The sequence below is a fragment of the Oculina patagonica genome, chromosome 8 (genome assembly GCF_052425735.1).
Source record: "Oculina patagonica isolate OP01 chromosome 8, crgOcupat, whole genome shotgun sequence".
Taxonomy (NCBI): Eukaryota; Metazoa; Cnidaria; class Anthozoa; order Scleractinia; family Oculinidae; genus Oculina; species Oculina patagonica.
The window spans coordinates 972722-995450 of record NC_135765.1 but is presented as its reverse complement, the minus strand read 5'-3'; the positions used below and the strand labels follow the sequence as shown (position 1 = coordinate 995450).

At 38.6% G+C, this 22729-nt stretch overlaps 1 protein-coding gene across 2 annotated transcripts; it reads left to right on the top strand.

Annotated features, from left to right (window-relative positions):
• The first annotated feature begins 24 nt into the window (after positions 1 to 24).
• LOC144661973 (calcium-binding protein 39-like) lies at positions 25 to 16676 on the top strand. 2 transcript variants are annotated; one of them, XM_078522701.1, is made up of 11 exons: positions 25 to 162; positions 1621 to 1758; positions 1934 to 1994; positions 2611 to 2714; positions 3809 to 3927; positions 6381 to 6549; positions 7630 to 7689; positions 8509 to 8574; positions 9308 to 9451; positions 15244 to 15349; positions 16187 to 16676. In XM_078522701.1, exons 2-11 carry the CDS (start codon positions 1648 to 1650, stop codon positions 16270 to 16272), a joined length of 1026 nt encoding a protein of 341 aa, XP_078378827.1. In that variant the 5' UTR covers positions 25 to 162; positions 1621 to 1647; the 3' UTR covers positions 16273 to 16676. The 2 variants fall into 2 exon arrangements, with proteins under 2 accessions (XP_078378827.1, XP_078378828.1); XM_078522702.1 differs by having other exon boundaries at positions 45 to 168; positions 1628 to 1758.
• Positions 16677 to 22729: the final 6053 nt, after the last annotated feature.

Sequence of the window (22729 nt, the reverse complement as noted above, 5' to 3'; positions counted from 1 at the left end):
AAAAAGCGCCATTTTGACCGTGGAAACTGGAGCGATATTTTACAAGTCGATTCCTTCCGTTTAGGCGTACACGAGTGTTTATATTGAAGAAAGTCTTTTCTTTTTCGCAATTTCTCGATTTTCAAGTTTCTAATAACTCAGGAGTGGTTGCTAACAATTCAGGTAAGAGTTACTGTTGATTCAATTTCCCTTGCTGTCTGAAACTTCGCATTCTTCGTGAACATAAACTTAGCAAAGCGGCTTTGAAATTTGCAAATTGAGCCTCAAAAGCCGCATGAATTTAAGGTTATGTTACACCTGGAGTGAATATCTTCCAGAAAACAGTGGTTCTTGATACCAATATAAATCTCTTAACGATAACGAATAAATTTATATAGCAGTAACGTCCAAATGCATCCTGAAGTTAAAATGCTTCGTGTACAGAATCGTGCAAGATTACAGACTGCTTAGCTAATTTGCGGCAGCTCAACGGTTTTATGCTCTCAATGCAGGCTTAAATAATTAGGTAAGAAATAACTCACACCAAAGTACTCATTAAATAAGAACCTTGTTAGGTGAAAGTTATTTCTTATCATAATACTGTCAGAAACATCTAATATTAAGCAGTACATACATGTGTTTTCAAAGTTTATGACAAACTTTAAAAGAAACTTACCGTAAGTTCTGTCCAAGAAGTCCCTATAGATGTAGCAACATCTCATGTACCAATCAATTATAAAATATTAAGCTAAAATTTATTCTGAATCAATTTTATAAAACAGTAGAAACAGCAAAGCATGTGAATGACGTAAAATTATCCATACCCACCCCACAGAAGGTCATTGGAAATTCCAAGGGGCTGGGGGAGGGGACTCAAAAGCCAAAATATTTAAAGTTAAGTATGAAGCTTAACTGGAATTTCCAGAGCCATGGAAGGAGGGGTAAATAATAATAATAATAATAATCGTATCTATAACAAAATTCTCGTTTGTGATTGGTTCTGCGCTCGCCTTTTTGTCACATAATTGGCACAGGATCACGTGGGTGTCCAATTACAGGTATCCAATTTGAGCAACTTCAAATTGGATACCTGTAATTGGACACCTACGCCATTCGCGTGTCAATCACACGCATTTAAAGGGGTTCTTTCTTGCTGTTTTCCTACTGTTTGTACAAACAATTGAATTTACCTTTGACTTTTTTGCACAAAAAAGGTTCTGAAAGACTTCCTAACCTTGAATATTGTTATTGACACGATTAATTAGTAATTGGACCTTGTGTCGTACAATTCAGCCGATTTGGAATTACTCGTCCGATCACTCCCTGAATTGTACTCCACTCAGTCCAATTACTATAAGTATACTCATAGTAATAGTAATAATAATTATAACTTGCAGGAATCATTTGAAGCAGATTTTGAACTACTTAACATTGCCTACATGACCTATCCAGTACTGTTTTGATATCCATTTGGAAATTGTTAAATAATTTTAAATTATTCAACAATTTCCAAACGGATATCAAAATAGAGTTGTAAGCAATGATGTCAGCTAAAACAAAGATTACTATTTAAAAAAAAAATCAGTCAAAGAAAAAAAGTGAACTATTTTTTTATTTATTTATTTTTTTAAATAATGTCAGGGCTGAGGGTACTGTCCTTGTGGAACCATGCCGCTGTTTGGCTCCTCTAAAAAGAGTCCTTCTGAATTGGTGAAGAATGCTCAGGATTGTATAGCAGTCTTGGACAAAGAACCTGCTGGAACCAAGAAATCAGACAAGGTCATTTTTATTTTTGGCATGGCTTTTGTTAAACTAAAATCATTTAGAAAATAGCTTAAGTTGTGGTTCAAATTTATCTTTGATTTAAAAGTGTTCAAACCAATTTGATTTTTTTTCTCATTGTCTTGTATTCTTTATCATATTTTGAAACATAATAATTATATTACATTTCTAGGCTTTGGAAGATCTTGCTAAGCAGCTTAGTGCAATGAAAACAATTTTGTATGGATCTGGAGGTATCTCATGTGATGTTCTTACTTTTATCTATTAAAAATATATGCAGTTACAAATATACTTATCATTCACCTTTTCAGGGTGTTCATTAGGCATCTGAGATCAGAGAATTCTCCGGCTACTACGTAGAATTCTCCAGCTAAATTTCAAAGGCCTGTACCTATTTTTGTATTACGATGAGGCACTTTTAAAAATCATTCTCCAGTTACTTTACGCTATTCTCCTGCTATTTCAATTCTTAATGAAAACCCTGCTCTTTGTGCTCTTGGGCACATAAGGCCATGACTAAAGACTTCCACTGCTGCCTGACTTTTGTTTTTTTCCTTGGTTCTTTCCAGCTGATTCCACTCAATCTCCAGTTCTCCCTCTGTCATCCTCTCGTTCTTTCCCAGGCAGGGTCCAGTGCATGGCGACTCTAGACACCCTTATCCTCCAGGTTGGGGGTTGGGTTTAGAGCTGACAACCCTACCCCATAAAACCCAAATGCTACAGAAACCTTCATTTACTGATCATTAGTTGTTAAATTATTTAATAATTAATTATTATATGCCTTTTTTTTTTAAGCCATTTTCAAGTAGTGATGACTTTAAAATTATATCACTGTAAACTGTATTTTAGATCAAGCTCCACTGACAGAACATGTGGCGCAGTTAGCTCAAGAGACATACAACAGCGATATCTTTCTGGCACTCCTTCCTCTCCTTCACAGACTAGATTTTGAGGTAATTTTGATTCCCAGCTTACAACGAGTCTCTCGTAGCTCAGTTGGTTAGAGCGCCTAACTGGTATCTGCGAGGCCATGGGTTTGATTCCTGTCGGGGACTCAGATTTTTTCTTTGTCCCATGCTCGTGTCATGTTGAACAATTCATCTTCATTGTTTAACATTTACAGATAAGCTGCACCAACTCTTAGTTCTAAAAGGGAGCTGCAGTTAATTATTGAGAGTTTAGAAAACTGAAATTCCTGTAAAAATATAGTCAGACCATCTAATAAGCACACACCCTTGGGACCAGATAAAGTGTCCACTTTATAATAAGGTGGCTCATAATACAGACTGAATTAGATATGCCCATCTTTGGTGTTCTATCGCAGCTATACTTATAATGTTTAGGGAAATATTTTAGTACAAACTTGTGCAAGTTTTACAAATGAACAAATTGAGGTCATTGTGATGTCAAAATTCATTGCCATGGTAACATCATTTGAGGTCAAATATACTCTATTTTTCTATTCTGTTTTCATGCTTCGTTGGCTGTTGTTATAATTATGATTGACAGCAGCAAAAAACGTATTTGTAAGTTGGATTTTGAATTTTAGATTTTTAACGGCAATCATTTCGACTTTGTAATCAAATTATAAGGTTGAGGGTCCAGAATTTTATGAGCACCCTGGCACTAAATTGAACCTTTATTGTCAGTGGTACCATAGTTTAAACCTGTTTTAGTTTAAATTTGTTGAATATACTTTATCCATGTTTCTGTACCGACATGTGTAGATGTGACCTTTATTTCAAGCATTGGTGTATTAATTTTAGAGTTGAATAACAGCCAGTTTGAACACTTTAAAAAATAATTGAATTTGAGGAAGCACTTACTATTTAATTTCTGTCAAAAATGTTATTGAATAAATTTAAACTTCTCAACTTGAGGTACAGCTAGTCTCCAAGTTTGAATTTTTTATGAGTTTTTGTGATCTGTTATGGAAAGTACCTCCAGGCACTAAGGATCCAATGTACTTACTACCATATTTATTTGATATTAATTTCAAATAGAAATACAAATTTTTCAAATGACTGTTGTCTTTTTTTCCTTTTAGTGCAAGAAAGATGTTGCCCAAATTTTTAACAACATTTTACGGAGACAAATTGGGACTCGTTATCCCACAGTGGAGTACATTCATGCAAATGAAGAAATCTTGTTTACGCTTGTGAAAGGGTAAGATACCAACCTCTCAATAACTTGATAATAACTTGGTCTCACTTCACTCAGTCAAACAGTGTAATTTTACTCCCGATTTCTCAAACCAATTGGTATTTTCCTCAGAGGTAACAGTACAGTTGAAAATATTCATAAACATTTTTTCTTCACAGGTGAACAATCATCATGATGATGAATTATTAGTTAGAGTATTGCATTATGTGTTCATTGAGGGTGGTCACAGCAAATGGGACTTGAATCATTTTTAATGGTCCCTTGTTCTTACAACCTTAGAAGAGTGCCTCGTTTACGCTAGTTATTCTCAACCCGCTGCCACCTTCATGTAGTTTTCACATGGGTATTCTTTTCATCTTTACTGCTTTGGTAATTCATTCATGTTTGCACTTCAAAAGCAATGCTTGGTGGTGTAACTTGCCAGGCTGACGTAAACAGGGCAGGAACAAAACATGGGGTAGTCCATGGCCTAGGGGTGGTTAATTTTCTAAAATGAACAAAAATAATATTATAACATTACTCCTTTTAAGAGAAAATTCAGTTTCCTGACTCCTGGCTTAAGTAACTGCTTAAGGCTGCATGACTGACCAGAAAAATCCATTAATGTTTATTTTGTCGACTATTTCCACCGGGTCAAATTTTGTCGGCGCTGCGTTAAAAATGTCCAATTTGGACTACTTTTGTCATGTGGAGATGAACCATCTGCATTTGTATAGTGCTGGTGATAATAGAACATTTATCTAAATAAAAAACATGTTTCCATGATTGCAGATAAATTTACATTGTATAAACAATGAAAGGAATCGTCTTATGGCATGATAAACAAACAAGGAACAAAACTCACCAGTGACAAATCGGTGTTTGTTTCATTTTAATTCCACGAAAATGAGCCTTAAGTTCAGAAGGTCATGCTAGCGGGCTTTGATTGGCGGATTTCAATCCTTGTTTGTTTGTGTGGAAAGACACAAGACGGCATAAAGTTTAAATCACCATCATCTGTTTCCTTAAGGATGTTCACGCTAATTGTTTATGCACATCATTACTGCGCACATAATTCATGTTGCAACGTCACCCCAAGTCATCCATGAGCGTGCGCGATGAGAAAATTTTCCGAACACATATAGGGTGGGTAGCCGTTGCGTTAACTTCGCTTGCAGTTTCTTCTCTTAAACGGTTGGTGACGGTTGGATTTCTGCTTAATAAATAACCTTTTTGGATAAATCTCTACCGATTAACAAAAAAAGGAGCAAAATTCGAATGTTAGAAGTTTATTATTTTTCATTTTCTCTTCACACGCGTGATCAAATCAGCAAATTTTGCACGCAAAAAATTCGCAGCATTTTTCTGTTTTGAACGTTTCAAATCCAAGACAAAGCTCACTCTAAGAGACTTTAAATATATTGAAATATATTTGTTCAATAGACCCACTCAAATAAATCAGGACAAAGGAAGGTGGCCTACATCAATTCATTTTAAATATTTTGTTGCCAGAAGTCGCAGATATCATATCGAGTGACAAAATCAAATTTATCCAAATAAGTGCCATCTGTCAGATATCATATCTCGAAAACAATTTGGTGACCTCCAATTTTTTTACATTTCTGACATAAGTAATTTGTAAACTAACAGTGGTGAAAATTTAAGAAAAATTGCAATGTTGGAAGACTTCCACGCGGACGTCCTTAATTCTCCTCTGGGAGAATAGGGCCTTCATAAAGTTTATTACAAATCATGCAACGCTTTGCATTCAGTTGGAACATGTTTTTCATGACATGTCACGTTTATGAAGAGCTGAAGCCGTACAGTTAGCAGTGCAATCAAGGATTTCTGCTAAATAGTTCGGATATTATGAGGTAATGAAAATCTCGTTATTGTAGTTCAGCACAACACACAAATTAAAAATCAACCTTTTACAAATCCACGATTTAAAAAATTCAGTTCAGTCCACCAAATTTTAGTCCAACAATATCCTTCAGTATCCCTCAGGTTCGTGTTTACTTGCGATCCTGACTTGAAGACTTGGCTGGATTGTCAACTCGAGATCCGTGCTTAAACTCAAATTCCTGGCTCAAAGAATAGGTTCCCTCTCCCATTCTATGTTAGCATTTTATATATATATATTTAATACCAAATACATTTATGACATCTAATTTTTTATATATATTTTTGTTCATAGTAGAAAATTAACCACCCCTAGGCCATGGCCTTCCCCCAGGTTTTGTTCCTGCCTAACGTAAACATGCATATGGTTTAGCCTATTGCTTTGGGATGGAATGCAAAGGAGTGAGTTTAAGCCGTCATTTTGTTTCTGCGCATGTGAAAAGTACCGCTAACAGCATTGTATCTCATGAACATTACATTCTTTACACTCACTTATAGAGAAATTTAAGCTTTTTTGTTAAAATTCAGAAAGAGTTCCAGCTGTTTTTTAACCAAATTTTACTTTGTTTTTTCAGGTATGAAACTCATGAAGTTGCTTTAAATTGTGGCATTATGCTTAGGGAATGTATGCGACATGAGCCGTTGGCCAGAACTGTCCTACATGATGAAAGATTCTACAAGTTCTTTGAATATGTTGAAATGTCAACATTTGATATTGCATCAGATGCATTTACAAGTTTTAAGGTAAAGTGTCATTATTTTAAATTTGCAGTTAAAAGACCTTTTAAAAAACAACTTGGTAAATCCATTTTTTTTGCAAATTGTGTGCTTGTTAAAGATAACATTTTAAAGAAAAGGAAAGTGGGGAGGGGCCTCGTTCGTACACCTACTAGTTCCAACCCTCTACCCGTCAAGTATCCAGGGTGGGGACTTACGTGTAACTCCCCACCTTGGATGCTTGTACACAATAATTTTTTTTGTTATTTAATTATTGAGCGTTTGGATGCCAAAAGCACCTGCACTGCAGGCTTATCAGTAAATGCTCTGTATGTATATTTAAGTCCTTTTGTGACTACAACAATAGTAATTTCCTCATACAATACTAAATTTAAAAAAATATAATTATTATAAGTTGTCAGTAGCCTTGTTTATCAGAGGATTATGTCTTAATTGTATTACATGAATGTACAATCAATGACACATTTAGTTGGGAACTTCAGCAATCCAGGTCAGGATACATACATCCATTGCATATCTTACTTTCCTCTCAATGTTGCTTAAAAAGACTTTGTGATGTTTCAATCTATCAGCATTAATGAGGTGATGGGCTGAAAGTGTCCCAGTTGTGACACAGATTGTAGCAATGCCCTTTATGACCAGTCTGACTTAGTTCTTAGTTAACAGATCATGTGTACAGTCCAAGCTCTCGTAAGCAGACACCCTTGGGACACGAAGTGTCGGTAACTGGAACTGGCCGCTTACGAGAATGGTTCTCATAAGCAGCCACTAGAGGTGTAGGGGAAAGATGGCCACTTACGGGAGCTTGCCCAGCTAACAATAACTGGACGGAAGTGGATGACGACAAAACAAACACTGAAATATGGTACTGTAATTACCGTAAAATCATTGTGGCCGCTTACGGGAATGTCTGCTTACGAGAATGCAAAAATACAGAGTTTGTATGGGAGTTAAAACGGGGTTTCAAACAGGCGACCGTAAGTAGAGCTATCCGCTTACAAGAGTGTTCATTAAGAGAGCTTCGACTGTATTCTCAAACGGTTGGCAATTTACTGAATATCAATTAGTTTTTACTCCCATCCACAGGAACTTCTCACAAGACATAAAATCATGTGTGCAGAATTTTTAGAAAAGAGTTATGATAGGGTAAGGGGAATATACTTGTGCCTTATAGTGTGAAACTTAATTACCTGTAGTGCAGTTATTATCAGACTCAAGACAACTCTTCTGGGGGATGCAGTCGGACCTAAATGGTTAGCTTGCTGGACTCCAGTCCAAACTGTGCAGGTTTGAGCCCTGGCCAGGGTTACTGTGTTGTGTGTTTGACCAAAACAATTCACTCTGACTTATAAATTCTCTCTCCATCGAGGAGTATAAAATTGTGAATTTTATGCTGGGGCGTATCCTTTGATGGATTAGCATCCGATTCAGAGGAAGTAGAAAATAATACTCCTAGTCACTTTAAGTTAAGATAAGCTCCGACAATATGGGATACTTTCTCTTGGATGACTCTGGGTTTTCCTGGTGAAGGCCAAATTTCCTGCTCACCTAGCTGAGATTATAAATCTCCCAGACTAGTTTGAAGAACAATTTAGTTTGTTAACTAGTTTAATTTAAGCATACTTTGATTGACTTGGGGTGATTAAAGGGTATCTTAGGAGGAAGTTTGGATGTTTTTTGTGGCTACATGAAATTTGGGCTAAGTTAGGAGCAAGCCAATGCTAGCCAGCGACAGTGTTAAGGCAGCCAATTTGCAATTTGGGACCACATACCAGGTTTTGCAGGGCTAAGGTGTTTGGCGTTCCAGCTGTGTGAGGACATGCAGTTCTTTCAAGCTTGAAAGCATGCTTGGTCCTTTTGTTGTTTGTATTTTGTATATCAGGGAACATAATGCAAAATTAGTGATTTTAAATCCATGGCTATGATAACATAACAGTTGTGCCTTTATCTTCATCTTACTTGCAGTTTTTTGGTGAATACTCCAAGTTACTGCACTCTGAGAATTATGTTACAAAACGACAGTCACTAAAGGTAATTAGTAATGATAATAGTCATCACTCATGACAAGTAAATATATACAAAAGGCAAGGCTGCGAATTATTTTGTTTTCTTGAAAGGAAGTTACATGACTAAGTCATCATTTTGGTCAGACAAAACAAACGAATGGCCAGACATTAAAGCACATACCAGATATTAAGAAGTGAATAAGAGAGTTACGATCTGTTTAAATTCACCTGCAAACTTAAAGCCATTGATGTTAAAAAAAAAATTGGCCAGTCAAAATGTTTGGTGATGGTTGGGATTTTGTCGTACGTAGGCCAATTTTGGTCATCCATTGTCAGATGACTGACTGTTATTTGCAGTCCTGGGAGGTCTGGTGGCCTCCTATATTGGCTGTGCTGTATGCTTAAATTTCTGATTTTTTCTGTAAACATTGAACTTTTTGTTTTTGTTTTCCAAGTCTGTAAGTGACACACCAGGAAACGCAAAGGAAATGTACCCTTTTTTGTGGGAAACAACTATTAATCTAAGTGAATATATGAAAGGCATATATGTGAACTGTAGATAAATGATGCCTTGAAATATTTTTCAGGCTAAAAATGCAATTGCTTTTAAAATTGCTGACACACTGTGTCATTTCATTTATTTCAACTATTAATCTAGTAATCCAGAGTTCACACAATAGCTTAATCTTACCCATTTACGCGACCAAACACTATTAAGGGTGGTGAAAACTATCCTAATTACTTGTTATTTTTTACAGCTTCTTGGTGAGCTGCTATTGGATCGTCATAACTTCACAGTCATGACAAAATACATAAGCAATACAGAGAACCTGAAGCTCATGATGAACATGCTCAGAGACAAAAGCAGGAACATTCAGTTTGAAGCCTTCCATGTGTTCAAGGTCAGCTTACTTAATATATCAATAGAAGGATTTTCAAAACTTTGAGCATTGACAGCTGTGATTGCCTTTGGTTAACTGGGGAGTAACCTAGTAAGAAAATTGCGAGTGAAAAATAAGAAAAGGGCTGTGGAGGAGAAAGGCTGATAGTTCTCTTATCCACTCATCATTCTTTGCACTTATTCTGTGTTTTGCACTGCTCTCCAACTATCCAAATGCCTGAAACAAGCTACGATTGCTTTTAATTTGCTTTTAAATAGTCTTCTTTGTGACTGATTTTAAAAAACTTGAGCTACCTTAACTGTATGTGAAAATGTTTTGTGTTTAATCAATCAATCTTTATTAACATGGTGATAAAAACCACGGTAAAAGAGGCTCCGCTGCGGCCAAAAACTTCACACAGCAAACTCCAGCAAAAAATTTTTAATCTGTCGTAAGTAAAAAAACTGACGAGTACAAAAACTGACGCAAGCACAAAAACTACAAAAACCTGTTTGTACCGATTGTTCTAGATTGTTCTAGATAGTTCTTGAATACAAAATGGCAAAACTAAATAAAAGTCAGCATGTAAATAAGAACAAATCAAAGTTAAAGTTTCTTTAAAAGTAAATGTCTGCATTTCGCAAGAGTGCCTTTAATATTAAGCAAATCACTGTTTTTCAACACTCCTTCTCACTCGCAAGCGGAATCAGGCATCTCTGTCACTCCAGACATCAGCCGTAGCTTTATGAACCGTTCCCGGCTCAATCCTTTGGTAAGCATGTCAGCAACCATTTCCTCTGTAGGACAGTACTGCAGTTCCACAGTCCCTTTCTCCACTTGTTCTCGAATGAAGTGATACTTGATCCCAATGTGTTTGGATCGCCCGTGAAACTGTGGATTCTTGGCCAGACAAATGGCTGATTGGTTGTCTTCAAATATCCTGGTTGGTTCTCTCGGAGGATTTCTCAGATCTGTCAACAACTGTCGCATCCAAATAGCTTCCTGTGCTGCACTTGCCAATGCCATGTACTCAGCTTCCGCAGTCGAAAGTGCTACACATGTCTGTTTCTTGCTTCTCCAGCTGATTACTGCACCACTAATCTGGAACATGTACCCTGACGTTGATTTGCGATCATCTGTGTCTCCAGCCCAGTCAGCATCAGAGTATCCAACACAGTCACTTGATCCATCTTTCCTGTAAAGTAGACCCAGGGACAACGTGCCCTTCAAGTAGCGCATAATCCGTTTAACAGCAATCCAGTGTTGTTTGGAAGGGTTGACACAAAACTTGGCCACATTGCTAACAGCATACGTAATATCTGGTCTTGTCATTATCGACAGGTACAGCAGACTTCCAATTGCTGATTGGAACTGGGCTTGATCGACACCCTCACAGTCCTCGTTCGTCTTAACGAGTTTCGAGCTGGCATCTACTGGTGTGTTAATTGGCTTGGCATTCTCCATTCCAAATTTCTGTAGTACTCTTTGGGCATAAGCTTCTTGACCAATCCAAACTTCTCCAGTTTGTGGATTCTGAATCACCTTGACACCCAGGAAATGGTGCAGCTCCCCCATGTCCTTGACTTCGAACCCCTCAGCGAGACCTTTCTTGATTTCCGCCATCCGCTCGTCACTCTTAGTGGCCAACACAATGTCATCAACATGGACTGCAATTATGGACATCTCTCCTTCTGTAGCCACATAAATGCATGGGTCGCTGTCTGTCTGCACAAAACCCATTTTCTTCAACTTTTTGTCCAGCACGGTATTCCAGCATCTTGATGACTGCTTCAAGCCATAGATACTTCGTTTCAGCCTGCAGACCAAATGTTCTTGGCCCTTGGTGACAAAACCCTCTGGCTGTTTCATGTACACCTCTTCTTTCAGTTCGCCATTCAGGAAAGCAGTTGCAACATCCATCTGATGCAATTTCAGGCCATTCTGCACAGCTAATGCAATGACAGTTCGAACTGATTCAAAACGGACAACCGGACAAAATGTCTCATCGTAATCAACTCCGAACTTCTGAGTGAAACCCTGTGCTACAAGCCGAGCTTTGTACCGTTCAACTGATCCATCAGCATTCATCTTGAGTTTAAACACCCACTTGCTCCCAACTGCTTTTCGGTCCCTTGGCAGTTCCACCAAGTCCCAGACATCATTTATGCGAAGGGATTCCAGTTCCCTGTCCATCGCAGTCATCCACTTGGCTTTGTCTGGACTGGCTAGTGCTTCATGAACAGTCTTTGGCTCATTTAAGTCAGTGCTTGTGATACCGGTAGTTGCCCATTCACCATAATAGTCGGGTGGCCTTCTCTCCCTTTCTGGTCTTGACAGTACGGGTTCTGTTATCTCACTGGCAACCGGTTGATCGTCAGGCTGTTGATCAGGGAAACCATCAAATTCCACGTACGGAATCTCGTTCTTCTTTTCTTCTTCATTTGGCAGCTCAATTCCAAGACTGGATTCATTGAATGCTACATCCCGACTGTAGAAGACTTTAGCACGCTCTAGGTCATAAAGCCGGTATCCCTTCGTCTCAGTGCCATAGCCCAGAAGAACGCATTTCCTGGATTTCTTGTCAAGTTTCTTCCGCTCGTCTTTGGCTACATGGGCGTATGCTGCACATCCAAAAACTCTCAGGTGCTCTACATTTGGTTTCTCCCCTGTCCAAGCTTCAAATGGGGTCATTCCTTCAACTGCCTTTGTGGGACTTCGGTTTCGAAGGTAAACAGCCGTAGACAATGCTTCTGCCCAGAACCGGTGTGGCAGCCTCGCATCAGCCAACATAGCTCGAACACTTTCAACTAATGTTCGGTTCATCCTTTCAGCGACACCATTCTGCTCAGGAGTCTTCGGTACAGTCAGTTCATGACAAACTCCTTCTTTCTTCAAGTAGCTTTGAAAATCTGCAGATACATATTCACCACCATTGTCAGTGCGTAGAGCCTTTAACTTCTGATTCATAGACCTTTCCACCAGAGCTTTCCACTCAAGAAAACGCGGGAAAACCTCGTTCTTGTGCTTCAAGATGTAAATCCAGACATAGTGAGTCTTGTCATCGATGAATGTCAGAAAATATTCACCTCCACTCAGGGACTTTGCATTCATCTTTCCGCATAGGTCACTGTGTACCAAGCCCAGTGGCTCATCTGACCGCCTGCCTCCGCCGGTCGGAAATTTTCTTCTGTGCTGCTTTCCCTCCAGGCACGGCTCACAGAAGTTAATGGTTTGCAGTGAATTGTAATCAAAACCATCTACCAGCTTCTCCTTAGCCAACTTTTGCAGGTTTTGTACTCCAAGATGACCATAACGCCGATGCCACACATCTTCCTTTGTCTGTTGGCTTTGGTTGTCAGCTGCATTGGCTTGTTGACGAACAGTCAGACAGTTCATGTAGTACAGATTCCCTACCCTCATGGCAACAGTGATCGGTTTCCGGTTAACATCCAAAATTTGACAACTCGTCTCACTGAACTCGACCACCTTCCCAGCTTCCACTGCCTTTGACACGCTGAGCAAATTGTACGACAGATCAGGCACATACAGAACCTCATGTAATTTGCATCTACTCATTTTACCACTTGCCGATGCCATCTCCAACACAACAGTTCCTTGCCCTGTCGCTTCTACTGCACATCCATCACCAAGCGTGACCTCCAGTGGCTGCTTCAGGTTACAGAGTTCAACAAACAGCTTATCGTCATTGCACATGTGACAGGTTGCTCCCGAGTCCACAATCCAATCTTTCGTTCGGCTGCTAGAAGTTGCCGACATCATGTGGTTCACCATCAATCCGATGCAGTCACTCTCTGAACTGCTGCTGTCTCTCCGTCTCACCTCAGCTCTGTTTGCCTTCAGTTTGTTTCTGGTCTCCTTCTGGCTCGTGTTAAACTTGGTCCTGACCCGTTCATTGCTTTGACTTGGCTTAATCCATTCATTGCAGTTCCGACGGATATGACCGAACTTTCCACAGTGGTGGCACTTTGGTCCCCTCGCTTTGGGTCGCTGTTTTCCTGTCATTGCTCTCTCACTGCTGGCACCAACACCTGCCCGTTCCTTCAGCTTCCGTTCTTCATGCAACAACCGCTCAGTGACCACTTCGATTTTTGGAACCTCCACGTTCGCCTCAAGAGCAGTAACCAGCATGTTGTACGAATCTGGCAGACTGGCTAGTAAATGCACAACACGATCCTCTTCTGAAATTGGGTCTCCAATCACGGACAAACCATCGAAAATCTCGGTCATGGCCTTTATGTGTTCTTGCACGGACTCGCCATTTTTCAGCCGCAAAGAGAAAAGATTACGCCGCAGTTCCAGCTTGTTAGCCCACGTTCTCTTCTGAAATTGGTCTGCCAGCTTCCCCCATACAGCGGTCGGGTCTTTAGGATCTCCAACCAAGTACAACAGTGACGGCTCAACGGACAGCACGATTATCGCCAGCGCTCGATCTCTTCGTGCGAGGAACTTTGCGTACCTATCGTTCTCCCGACCAGGAGCAGCTTCAGTACCTTCAACAATGTTCCATAATCCTTCCTTCATCAGAGCCATCCGGCACTGTACCTTCCACGTTGGATAATTCTTCCCGTTCAAAGGAACAACAGCAGTCTTCATCTCGGACGCCATCTTTGTTTGCATAAATTAATGCGAAGGCCAGGCAACACAGTCCAAGCGGATCTTCAATTCAACACGAAAGCGACTTCGGCAACGCAGAGGCAACGTTCTGGGCCCATAACCTGATAAAAACCACGGTAAAAGAGGCTCCGCTGCGGCCAAAAACTTCACACGGCAAACTCCAGCCAAAAATTTTCAATCTGTCGTAAGTAAAAAAACTGACGAGTACAAAAACTGACGCAAGCACAAAAACTACAAAAACCTGTTTGTACCGATTGTTCTAGATTGTTCTAGATAGTTCTTGAATACAAAATGGCAAAACTAAATAAAAGTCAGCATGTAAATAAGAACAAATCAAAGTTAAAGTTTCTTTAAAAGTAAATGTCTGCATTTCGCAAGAGTGCCTTTAATATTAAGCAAATCACTGTTTTTCAACACATGGTCAGCACGTTTAGCTAAAAAGCTAGTGTACAGGTGTGCCATGAAATAAAAATACAAAATAGAAAAATAAAAACTTCTTGGAAGTGTATAAAAGGTGTATAAATTAAGTAAGCTATAATTAAGAGTAACTTTGTGTTGTCATTGGTTCATTATGTTGTGTTGTTGTGTGTTGTATGGCCATTGTAATATTGACCATAACTGAAGCAATAGCTTATCCAATGTCATTGCTACTGGCTTTTGCTCTTTGAAATTAAAGCCGTTTTCACTTGAGTGTCAAAACTACTTTGTGTTTGCTTTGGTTTTACATTACTACGCTTCGTGATTGGTTTAAAAATCGTTTTCTCAGCCAATCGGAAGTAAAACCAAAACCAATCATGACTCACTCACGCACGTTTTCCTGCGCTTCGTGCCTGCAACATGTATTTGCTTCGAGTTTTGATTGGTTCATTGGATTGTCTGTGTCTTTTATGATTGGTCAGAGTAATTACTTTGGTTTTGGTTTTGCAACACTCAATTGAAAACTGCTCTAAAAGAGTTGTGTACAATTACAATGGTTTGGTCTTGGGTGCAATGTACTCCCTGTTTTAAAACAAAGAGGCAAAATTGACGGTGCAACCTTTAGGACTAAAATGTGATAAGATTGCTTCCTCAGAATAACAAACTAGTAAACAAGTTAGTGATGTGATTTTGTTTATCAAGAGAAGATTAATTTGTTTCTTTAAAGCTCTTAGTCACTGGCAGTGATTTATAATTTGCAGGTATTTGTTGCAAATCCAAACAAAACACCACCTATACAAGAGATCCTTGTGAAGAACAAGGACAAGCTGGTGGAGTTTCTGACCAGCTTCCACAATGATAGAACAGGTAGGTAACAGTGCATTAGGGCTCAGGGGAGTGGCCCCAGGGGATTGTTTTGGGACCTGATTTTTGCTGCCCGCCATTTGTTCATCCCCAAACTTGAATTCCTGAGCCCCTATTAAATTGGCTTTACCCGGTATCCAGTTGTTGGTTCAAGCAGCAAATGTTTGACAGGATTTGCATGTTTTGACCATTAAGGGCAAAATTCAGTGCCTTGAGATGGGAACGAAACATACATGTAACAGAGATTCAGACTGCATTGGCGAGTTATCTCTGAATATTGTACACATGAGCTGTATTTTAACCACAGTCGAAGCTCTCTTAACGGACACTCTCGTAAGCGGACAGCTCTACTTTCGGCCACCTTGTTGAATCCCCGTTTTAACTCCCATACAAACTCTGTATTTTAACATTCTCGTAAGCGGACATTCCCGTAAGCGGCCGCGGACACTTTCAGAGATTACGACTTAGACTTTTTGTTTGTTTTTAAGCTCCCGTAAGCGGACATTCCAAAGAAAATCCTATTAACAACCTCTGTATCTTTGCTTTCATCAATCAGCTTCACATCGCCGTTCGTCATAATGATTTTACAGTAATTACAGTACCATATTCAGTGTTTTTTGTATTTCCAATACGTACTGTATTTTCGTTAGCTGGGCAAGCTCCCGTAAGTGGCCATCTATACGCCACACCTCTAGTGGCCGCTTACGATAACCATTCTCGTAAGCGGCCAGCTCCAGTTACGGACACTTTTTTCGCGTCCCGAGGGTGTCCGCTTACGAGAGCCTCGACTGTATCACAATCTCGTGTTTGCTGATCATATTTTCTTTTTATTCTTTACAGAGGATGAGCAATTCAATGATGAAAAAATCTACCTCATCAAGCAAATAAAAGAACTGTCACCTCTCGCACCTGAACAACAAAAATAGGATACCACGTAGATTTTATTTTGTATTCAATATCAAGTAGATTTTTAACTCAACCAGTAATCTTTTTCTTGTCTTCAGTTAAGAGTTTTGTAACTTGGTCTCTCTTAACTGTCAGAATATTAAGCAAACATGTTTATTTTGATAGAAAAGAACGCCAGAGATATATTAAGTGATTTGACACTGCAACAGTGAGGAAAAATTCTTTGAACAATACAGAGAATATACTAAGTGAGACTAGCGTGTGACTGGCTAGCAGCCATGGATTAAATTAAATAATATGGTATATTACCACTAAGAATAGATTGTCTTCATAAATGTTATCTCTGGCCCTTGTTATTTTTCCAAGTGAATATAACTTCTGAGGTTATTCTGTGGAATGTGATATCATATGATTAGGTATTTTTACTAGTCAGTTTTAAAAACTGATGTACAAGTACTCAGCTGTATCGTACTGCCATTCCATTGAATAAAATGTTTATTATACAACAATATTTTTTCCAAAAAATCGAGGCTTTCTACAATGTACAGCCTGGAGTCTAAAACAAGTGTAATACGGTGTCCTATCTGCGCCCACTTTGGTGTGTTTTCACACTCCAAAATGTTTGTTGTATGATAAATGATATTATGCAAGCCAGCAAAAAATATTATATGGTCTTGTGCTTTCATTTGAATTTATGATATCATTATTTGTATGGGGAATACATCAATCCTAGCCTTGTCTTGTTTTCATGATACAAAGCAAAATTTAAATCACAGGGACTAATTTTAAAAGACTTAAAAATTATTCTTGTAGACATTAAAAAAACCAACAGCACCATTTATAAATGACTGCACTGAATCCTGTCATAATTGCACCTAAAAATAAAGTTATTATTAATTTTCACAATAATGCTGATGTAAAGTTATGCTTTGTAGTGTGTCTGAAAATATTGTTGGTAAAAATAGGTTGACTTGATCTGAAGACTGTGGTTTATATAAATTTAACAATATATTGGTATAATTATGGTAAATTTAGATTTCTTGGATATGATGTTTTTGTTAAAAATTATAAACACCTTCAATAGGAGAGCACTGGTCACACAGTCCAGGCGTTATATAAGCACTACATAACAAGGACTCTCATTCTGTAGGAACACTTCGAGTCTTGGCCCTGGCCACACAAACACTACATTGCAGATCATCTGCTCTTATTTCATTCAGCCATTTATCTTTATCGCCAGTTAGCCTCAAACGTTAACAAATCTTCTTTGGTTTTGGTACATTTTAAGGGTGCAGGTTAATTGGTAGAATCTGTATAGTAATGATGATGAATAGAAAAGATGCTCTGTTTAGTCTAAATGTTTGTTTTGTGCATTCTTTTCAATTATATCCACGATTTATCATGTTTATCGACTTACTCCAGTTTAGGACTTAGTATTTTCATAACCATCAGCAGAGGTTGAAAAAGGGGGCTAGGGTCTTAGTAACGTGACATTATCATTTCACGTCATTTGTAAAAGTGAATTTTTTTGTCTGGAAAATTAGTTATCTTACAATAGGTTTATCCAGACTATTTCTTTTTTGCCTTAAGAAGAATGTAAAATAAAACCATCCAGATGTTGCATTTTAATGGTGTTTGATTGATATTCGTCGTTATGATTTGTTGTAGCAACCGGGGCGTTTATTTTATTGTGGGAGGGCCCTTAGTGGAAAGAAGGGGAGCTTATAAGGAATGGGCACAGATTTCTCTTGTGATATAAATAATTGTATGAAATAATACATAAATGATACATGTTATAACCGTCGAGATACTTAGAACGCCAGTTCTGTAATGAGGAAATAATGAGAGCAGTTTAGTGGGAAGATGAGGCCCTGGTAGATGGGGTTACGTTATCACTTATCCCAAAAATTTTGAGGGCAGATATTCAGTGTTATGGAGATAATTAAGCTGTTATCCCTATGATTTTGATTTTCATTATCCCTAAAAGTGAGTTGCTATACCCTATAATTATTTAACCATTTATTCCTAAAATAATTTTGTGAGTTAACCCTAAAACCCTCGGAAAGATCTGAAACTTGGTTCAGCACGAATTGCCAGAATTTTCTCACCCCCAAAATATCAAAAATGTGCGACCAATCGAGTCGTGAATATGCGACCCAATCTAGCGGCACATCTCCATTAGCCCATTACAAAAAAAAACCCACCCCGAGTGAGAGGCCGCGGACGCGTGAGTCACGCGAGTCACATAAACCCCGGCTAAACGCCCGAAGTTTGCCGCGAGCCGCGTGAGCATAATCCAGCCGCATACACATTGGTGTAGATGTAATGTACCAATAATCAAATCCAAATTTAGGAGTATAATCCACGTTTCTATGTCATTATATTAACTCTGATAAAATCCCGTCATGTCATTTAGGCCCCGTCCACACTGACCCGGGTAAATTTGAAAACGCATCTTTTTTACCCGGATACAGTAGGCCAGCCGTCCACACTGAAACGGCGTTTTTGGTCACCGAAAACGGAGCCTTTATAAAATGCCCTCTAAAGTGGGTATCGTTTTCAAATTTACTCGGGTTAATGTGGACGATTTTACCCGGCGTTTTCAAATTTCTCCGTTTCCAAATTTACCCGGGTCAGTGTGGACGGGGCCTTTATTTCTCCCAGTGAACCCATTTACAACCATTTACCAAGCCGCAGGCGAGGGGTGATGTATAAGCCATTTGAGGGAGTCATAGCCTGCGAGCAGGCTCTCTATTCGGGGGCAACGTGAATATTGAACTCCTCGCCGGAGCACCAAAGGCGCGAGTGCGTCGCGGGATCGCGCCTTTGGCGCTCGAAGAGTTCAATTCACGTTGCCCCGATTAGAGAGCCTGCTCGCAGGCTAAGGTAGCAAAATCACAAGCTTTGATCTTTATCAAATCAAATTAATACAGATATAGAAACCTACTTTTTTATTCCTTCTATGAAATTACTAAAACATAAAAATACAAAGGAGCGAGCTATTAAGCTGCCTTTGCATACCTTATGGAAATAAGTAGAATCAAAACATGCGCCAATGTGAGCATTTTGCAAAAACGTATTATAAATGCTTTGCTGCACGTGGAAAATTTGCACGTTTGAAATTTATTCAAAATTAATGACGCGATTTTATTCATCCATGCGCATCTTAGCCCCTTGCAATTTCAAATTCACTGCAAATTTCGCAACCGTCTTTTAGTTTGCTTCAACTGAAACTTTTGAACAAAGTTGCATACACTTTGGTTAAGTTTACCGATCTTCGGTTAACGAATCCGCTTCTAAATAATACAGCGAGTTTTGCTTGTAAATTGAGCAAGAACTCCGCTTTCACGAACAAGCTTCTTAACAGTTATTCAACTTTGCCATGAAACTGACACTCGCTTTGCTTGGCAGGTAAGCGAAAGTTTCTTTAGTAGCGTAATTAATTTACTCGTGTGGTTTTCATAATTGTCAGCATTTCGGCTACTGAACTGCACCATTCCTAAGTGGTAGCCGTCAAACTTTGATGGATAATATACATTTCTTAAGTTTGTTTTATTACTTTGCAGAAGATGTTTGGAGACTCTTTGGATACAGCTACCGAGTTCAAGGCAATGAAAAACTGAATGCCTGCCTTATAGAGGTAAGTTAAATCTTATTTCAGGCCATAGAACAGAACTATTTCTGAAAATTTTTGCGTGTCTAAACAAAAACTCGGTAAAACTAATAAAAGAAGCTGCTAGAGCTCTACAAGTAATTCAAAGCACAAACAAAAACCCGGCGCTCTGTCTATCTTTTCGGGGCCAGGGCATCGTTTACTCGTGTAGTTTTCAGAATCGTCAGCATTTCAGCTGCCGGACTGCTCTTGTCCTAAGTTGTAGCCGACAGACTTCGAAGGACAACAAACATTTTTTTTTCAGATCTTTGGATTTGGTAACCAAGTTCAAGTACGTGGCTATATACAGAAAAGACAGGAAAGGCAATGGAAAACTGAATCGGCGCCTTATAGAGGTATCTTTAGAGCTGAATTTAGAACTCTTGTCTTATTAAATCACCAAATAGATAAAGTTCTATTTAAAACTTTTAAACAAGACTATTTCTGAACATTTTTACTGACACTTTGAATGCTAATGACCACGAAACACCAATACATTACTTGCAAAAAATTTCGGACGTTTTATTTCGGACGTCCAATTTTCAGACGCTTTTATCTCATTTCGGCAAATTTCAGACAAAAATTTCAAACACTTTGCTGAAACATAGTCAAAGTTAATTAAATTGTCGAGATCTGTGAAAATGATAGTTTTACTGCACCCTCAAGGTTTAACAGATACATGTACACCGACGGAAAAATAACGAAATTCTATCAAGCCGTTACGTATCTCAAGCAGTGTCTCAACTAGAGTTCCCTCCATAAAGGAAACTAAAAGCTTTTGAGCAAAAGGTGGCTGCTGGTTTTAATTTCTTGTAATAGTGACAACCTCCACTATTCCTTCCATCTCAAAACCATTGTCGTGACTCTTCCTTAACACATCAGCTTTGTTTTTGTTTTCGAGGCGGTCGTACAAACCAACAAACCAGTGGGCGTGAATCGGCATTTATCTGCCATGTCAACATTATTTTTTCATAAAAACAGCAAACAATTCCCTTTCCAATGATAAAAAGAAAGAATAAAGCCCAATTTAAGTTCTAATCCTATAAGGTACATTGTCCTTAGCTTGAATACATGTGATCGCGTCGCCCAAGAAAGTACGTACTTAAAAGTTTTATACTATACTGTTAACCGTTATCTTTTTACTTGATAATGGAGTCAAGATGACTTCGAAACGTCGTAGTTTATGCTTATTTTCTTCCATTGTCAAATTTATTTCGAAATGTTCTCTTATTATAGAATTCAACACAATAACTCGGTAAAGCTAGGGCTCTGCAGTAATTGAAAGCGCCAGCAAACACCCTCTCTTTCTACCGTTTAGGGTCACATTTACTCGTATGGTTCTCAGAATCGTCAGCATTTCAGCTACTGGAATGCACCACTCCTAAGTGGTAGCCGTCAAACTTTGCTGGATAATATACATTTCTTAAGTTTGTTTTATTATTTTTTAAAGATCTTTTGAAGACTCTGGATACAGCCACCGAGTTCAAGTATGTGGCTAGCAAAGGCAATGAAACACTGAAAGCCCGCGTTATAGAGGTAGCTTAAATCTTATTTGAGGCCATAGAACATACAACAGGACTACTTCTGAAATTTTTTAAGTGTCTAAACACAAATTCGGTAAAACTAATCTGACAATAGTAACTAATTATAAGGCTTTACAAGTAATTCAAACAACCAGCAGAAACCCGACGCCCTTTTTATCCTTTCAGGGGGGCGTTATTTACTCGTGTAGCTTTCAGAATCGTCAGCATATATTTCAGCTACTGAACAGCTCTATACCTAAATGGAAGCCAACAAACTTCGAATGACATCAAACATTTCTTTTATTTTTTTCTCAGAAGATCTGTGGATTCAGTCACCAAGTTGAAGTATGTCAGTGGCACAAGACAGGAAAGGCAATGAAAAATTTAATGCCAGCCTTATAGAGGTGACTTAAGAGCCGAATTTAGAACTTTTGTCTTATATAATCGCCAGCTAGATAGATTATATTTCATGGGATTTTTACTGATGCTTTGAACGCTAATGACCGCAAATTACTCTGTCACCTTCATTTGTATTTAGAAACTGTTACCATTATCTTTCTAGTATTTCGCTAATTTTTATAGTCAATTGTATTTCAAAATGTTAACTTATTAGAATTCTAAGCGCAAGCAAAACCCCGATCTTTCTACGCTTTATATTTAGGGCGTCATTTACTCGTGTAGTTCTCAGAGTCGTCAGCATTTCAGCTACTGAAATGCACCATTTCTTATGACGACAATTTTTGGTGGACAATAGACATTTAATATTTCTTATTTTTTCAGAAGGCCTTTGGATACAGTCACCAAGCTCAAGCGTGGTCACAGATAAGACAGGAAAGGAAACCTGTAGAAAATGCCCCCCCCCCCCCTTAGTTATAAAGGTAATTAAATTGATGGTTTAGACAGAGTTAATAGAACTGGTTTAGAACTCTTCTTTTATACAATCACCAAATAGCCAGGGACTCTCTTTGAGTAAAAATTGTCGTTAAGTGTCCTAAAGAATATTACTTAAAATACTTTATGTCATTACAGCAAAACAACTTGGATCCATTAACAAATAAACAGTCCTAATTGTGTTTTCTTCGTTCTTCCAGGTTGAGATGCTGGATGTTATTTCTGCTACTCAGGTAACAACTCGTTTCCCGTAAAACTCCTAGATCATTCCCGACATTTACGTAATCCCAAGCTGGGTGGAGGGTTTCGCGCGTTCCACTTGGTGCTTGTCTACTTGCATCGCTCCCGAGGAACGGTACAGTCGGCACGGACTCGGTAGTATGTACTTGTCTGGTTCCACTCCCTATTTTT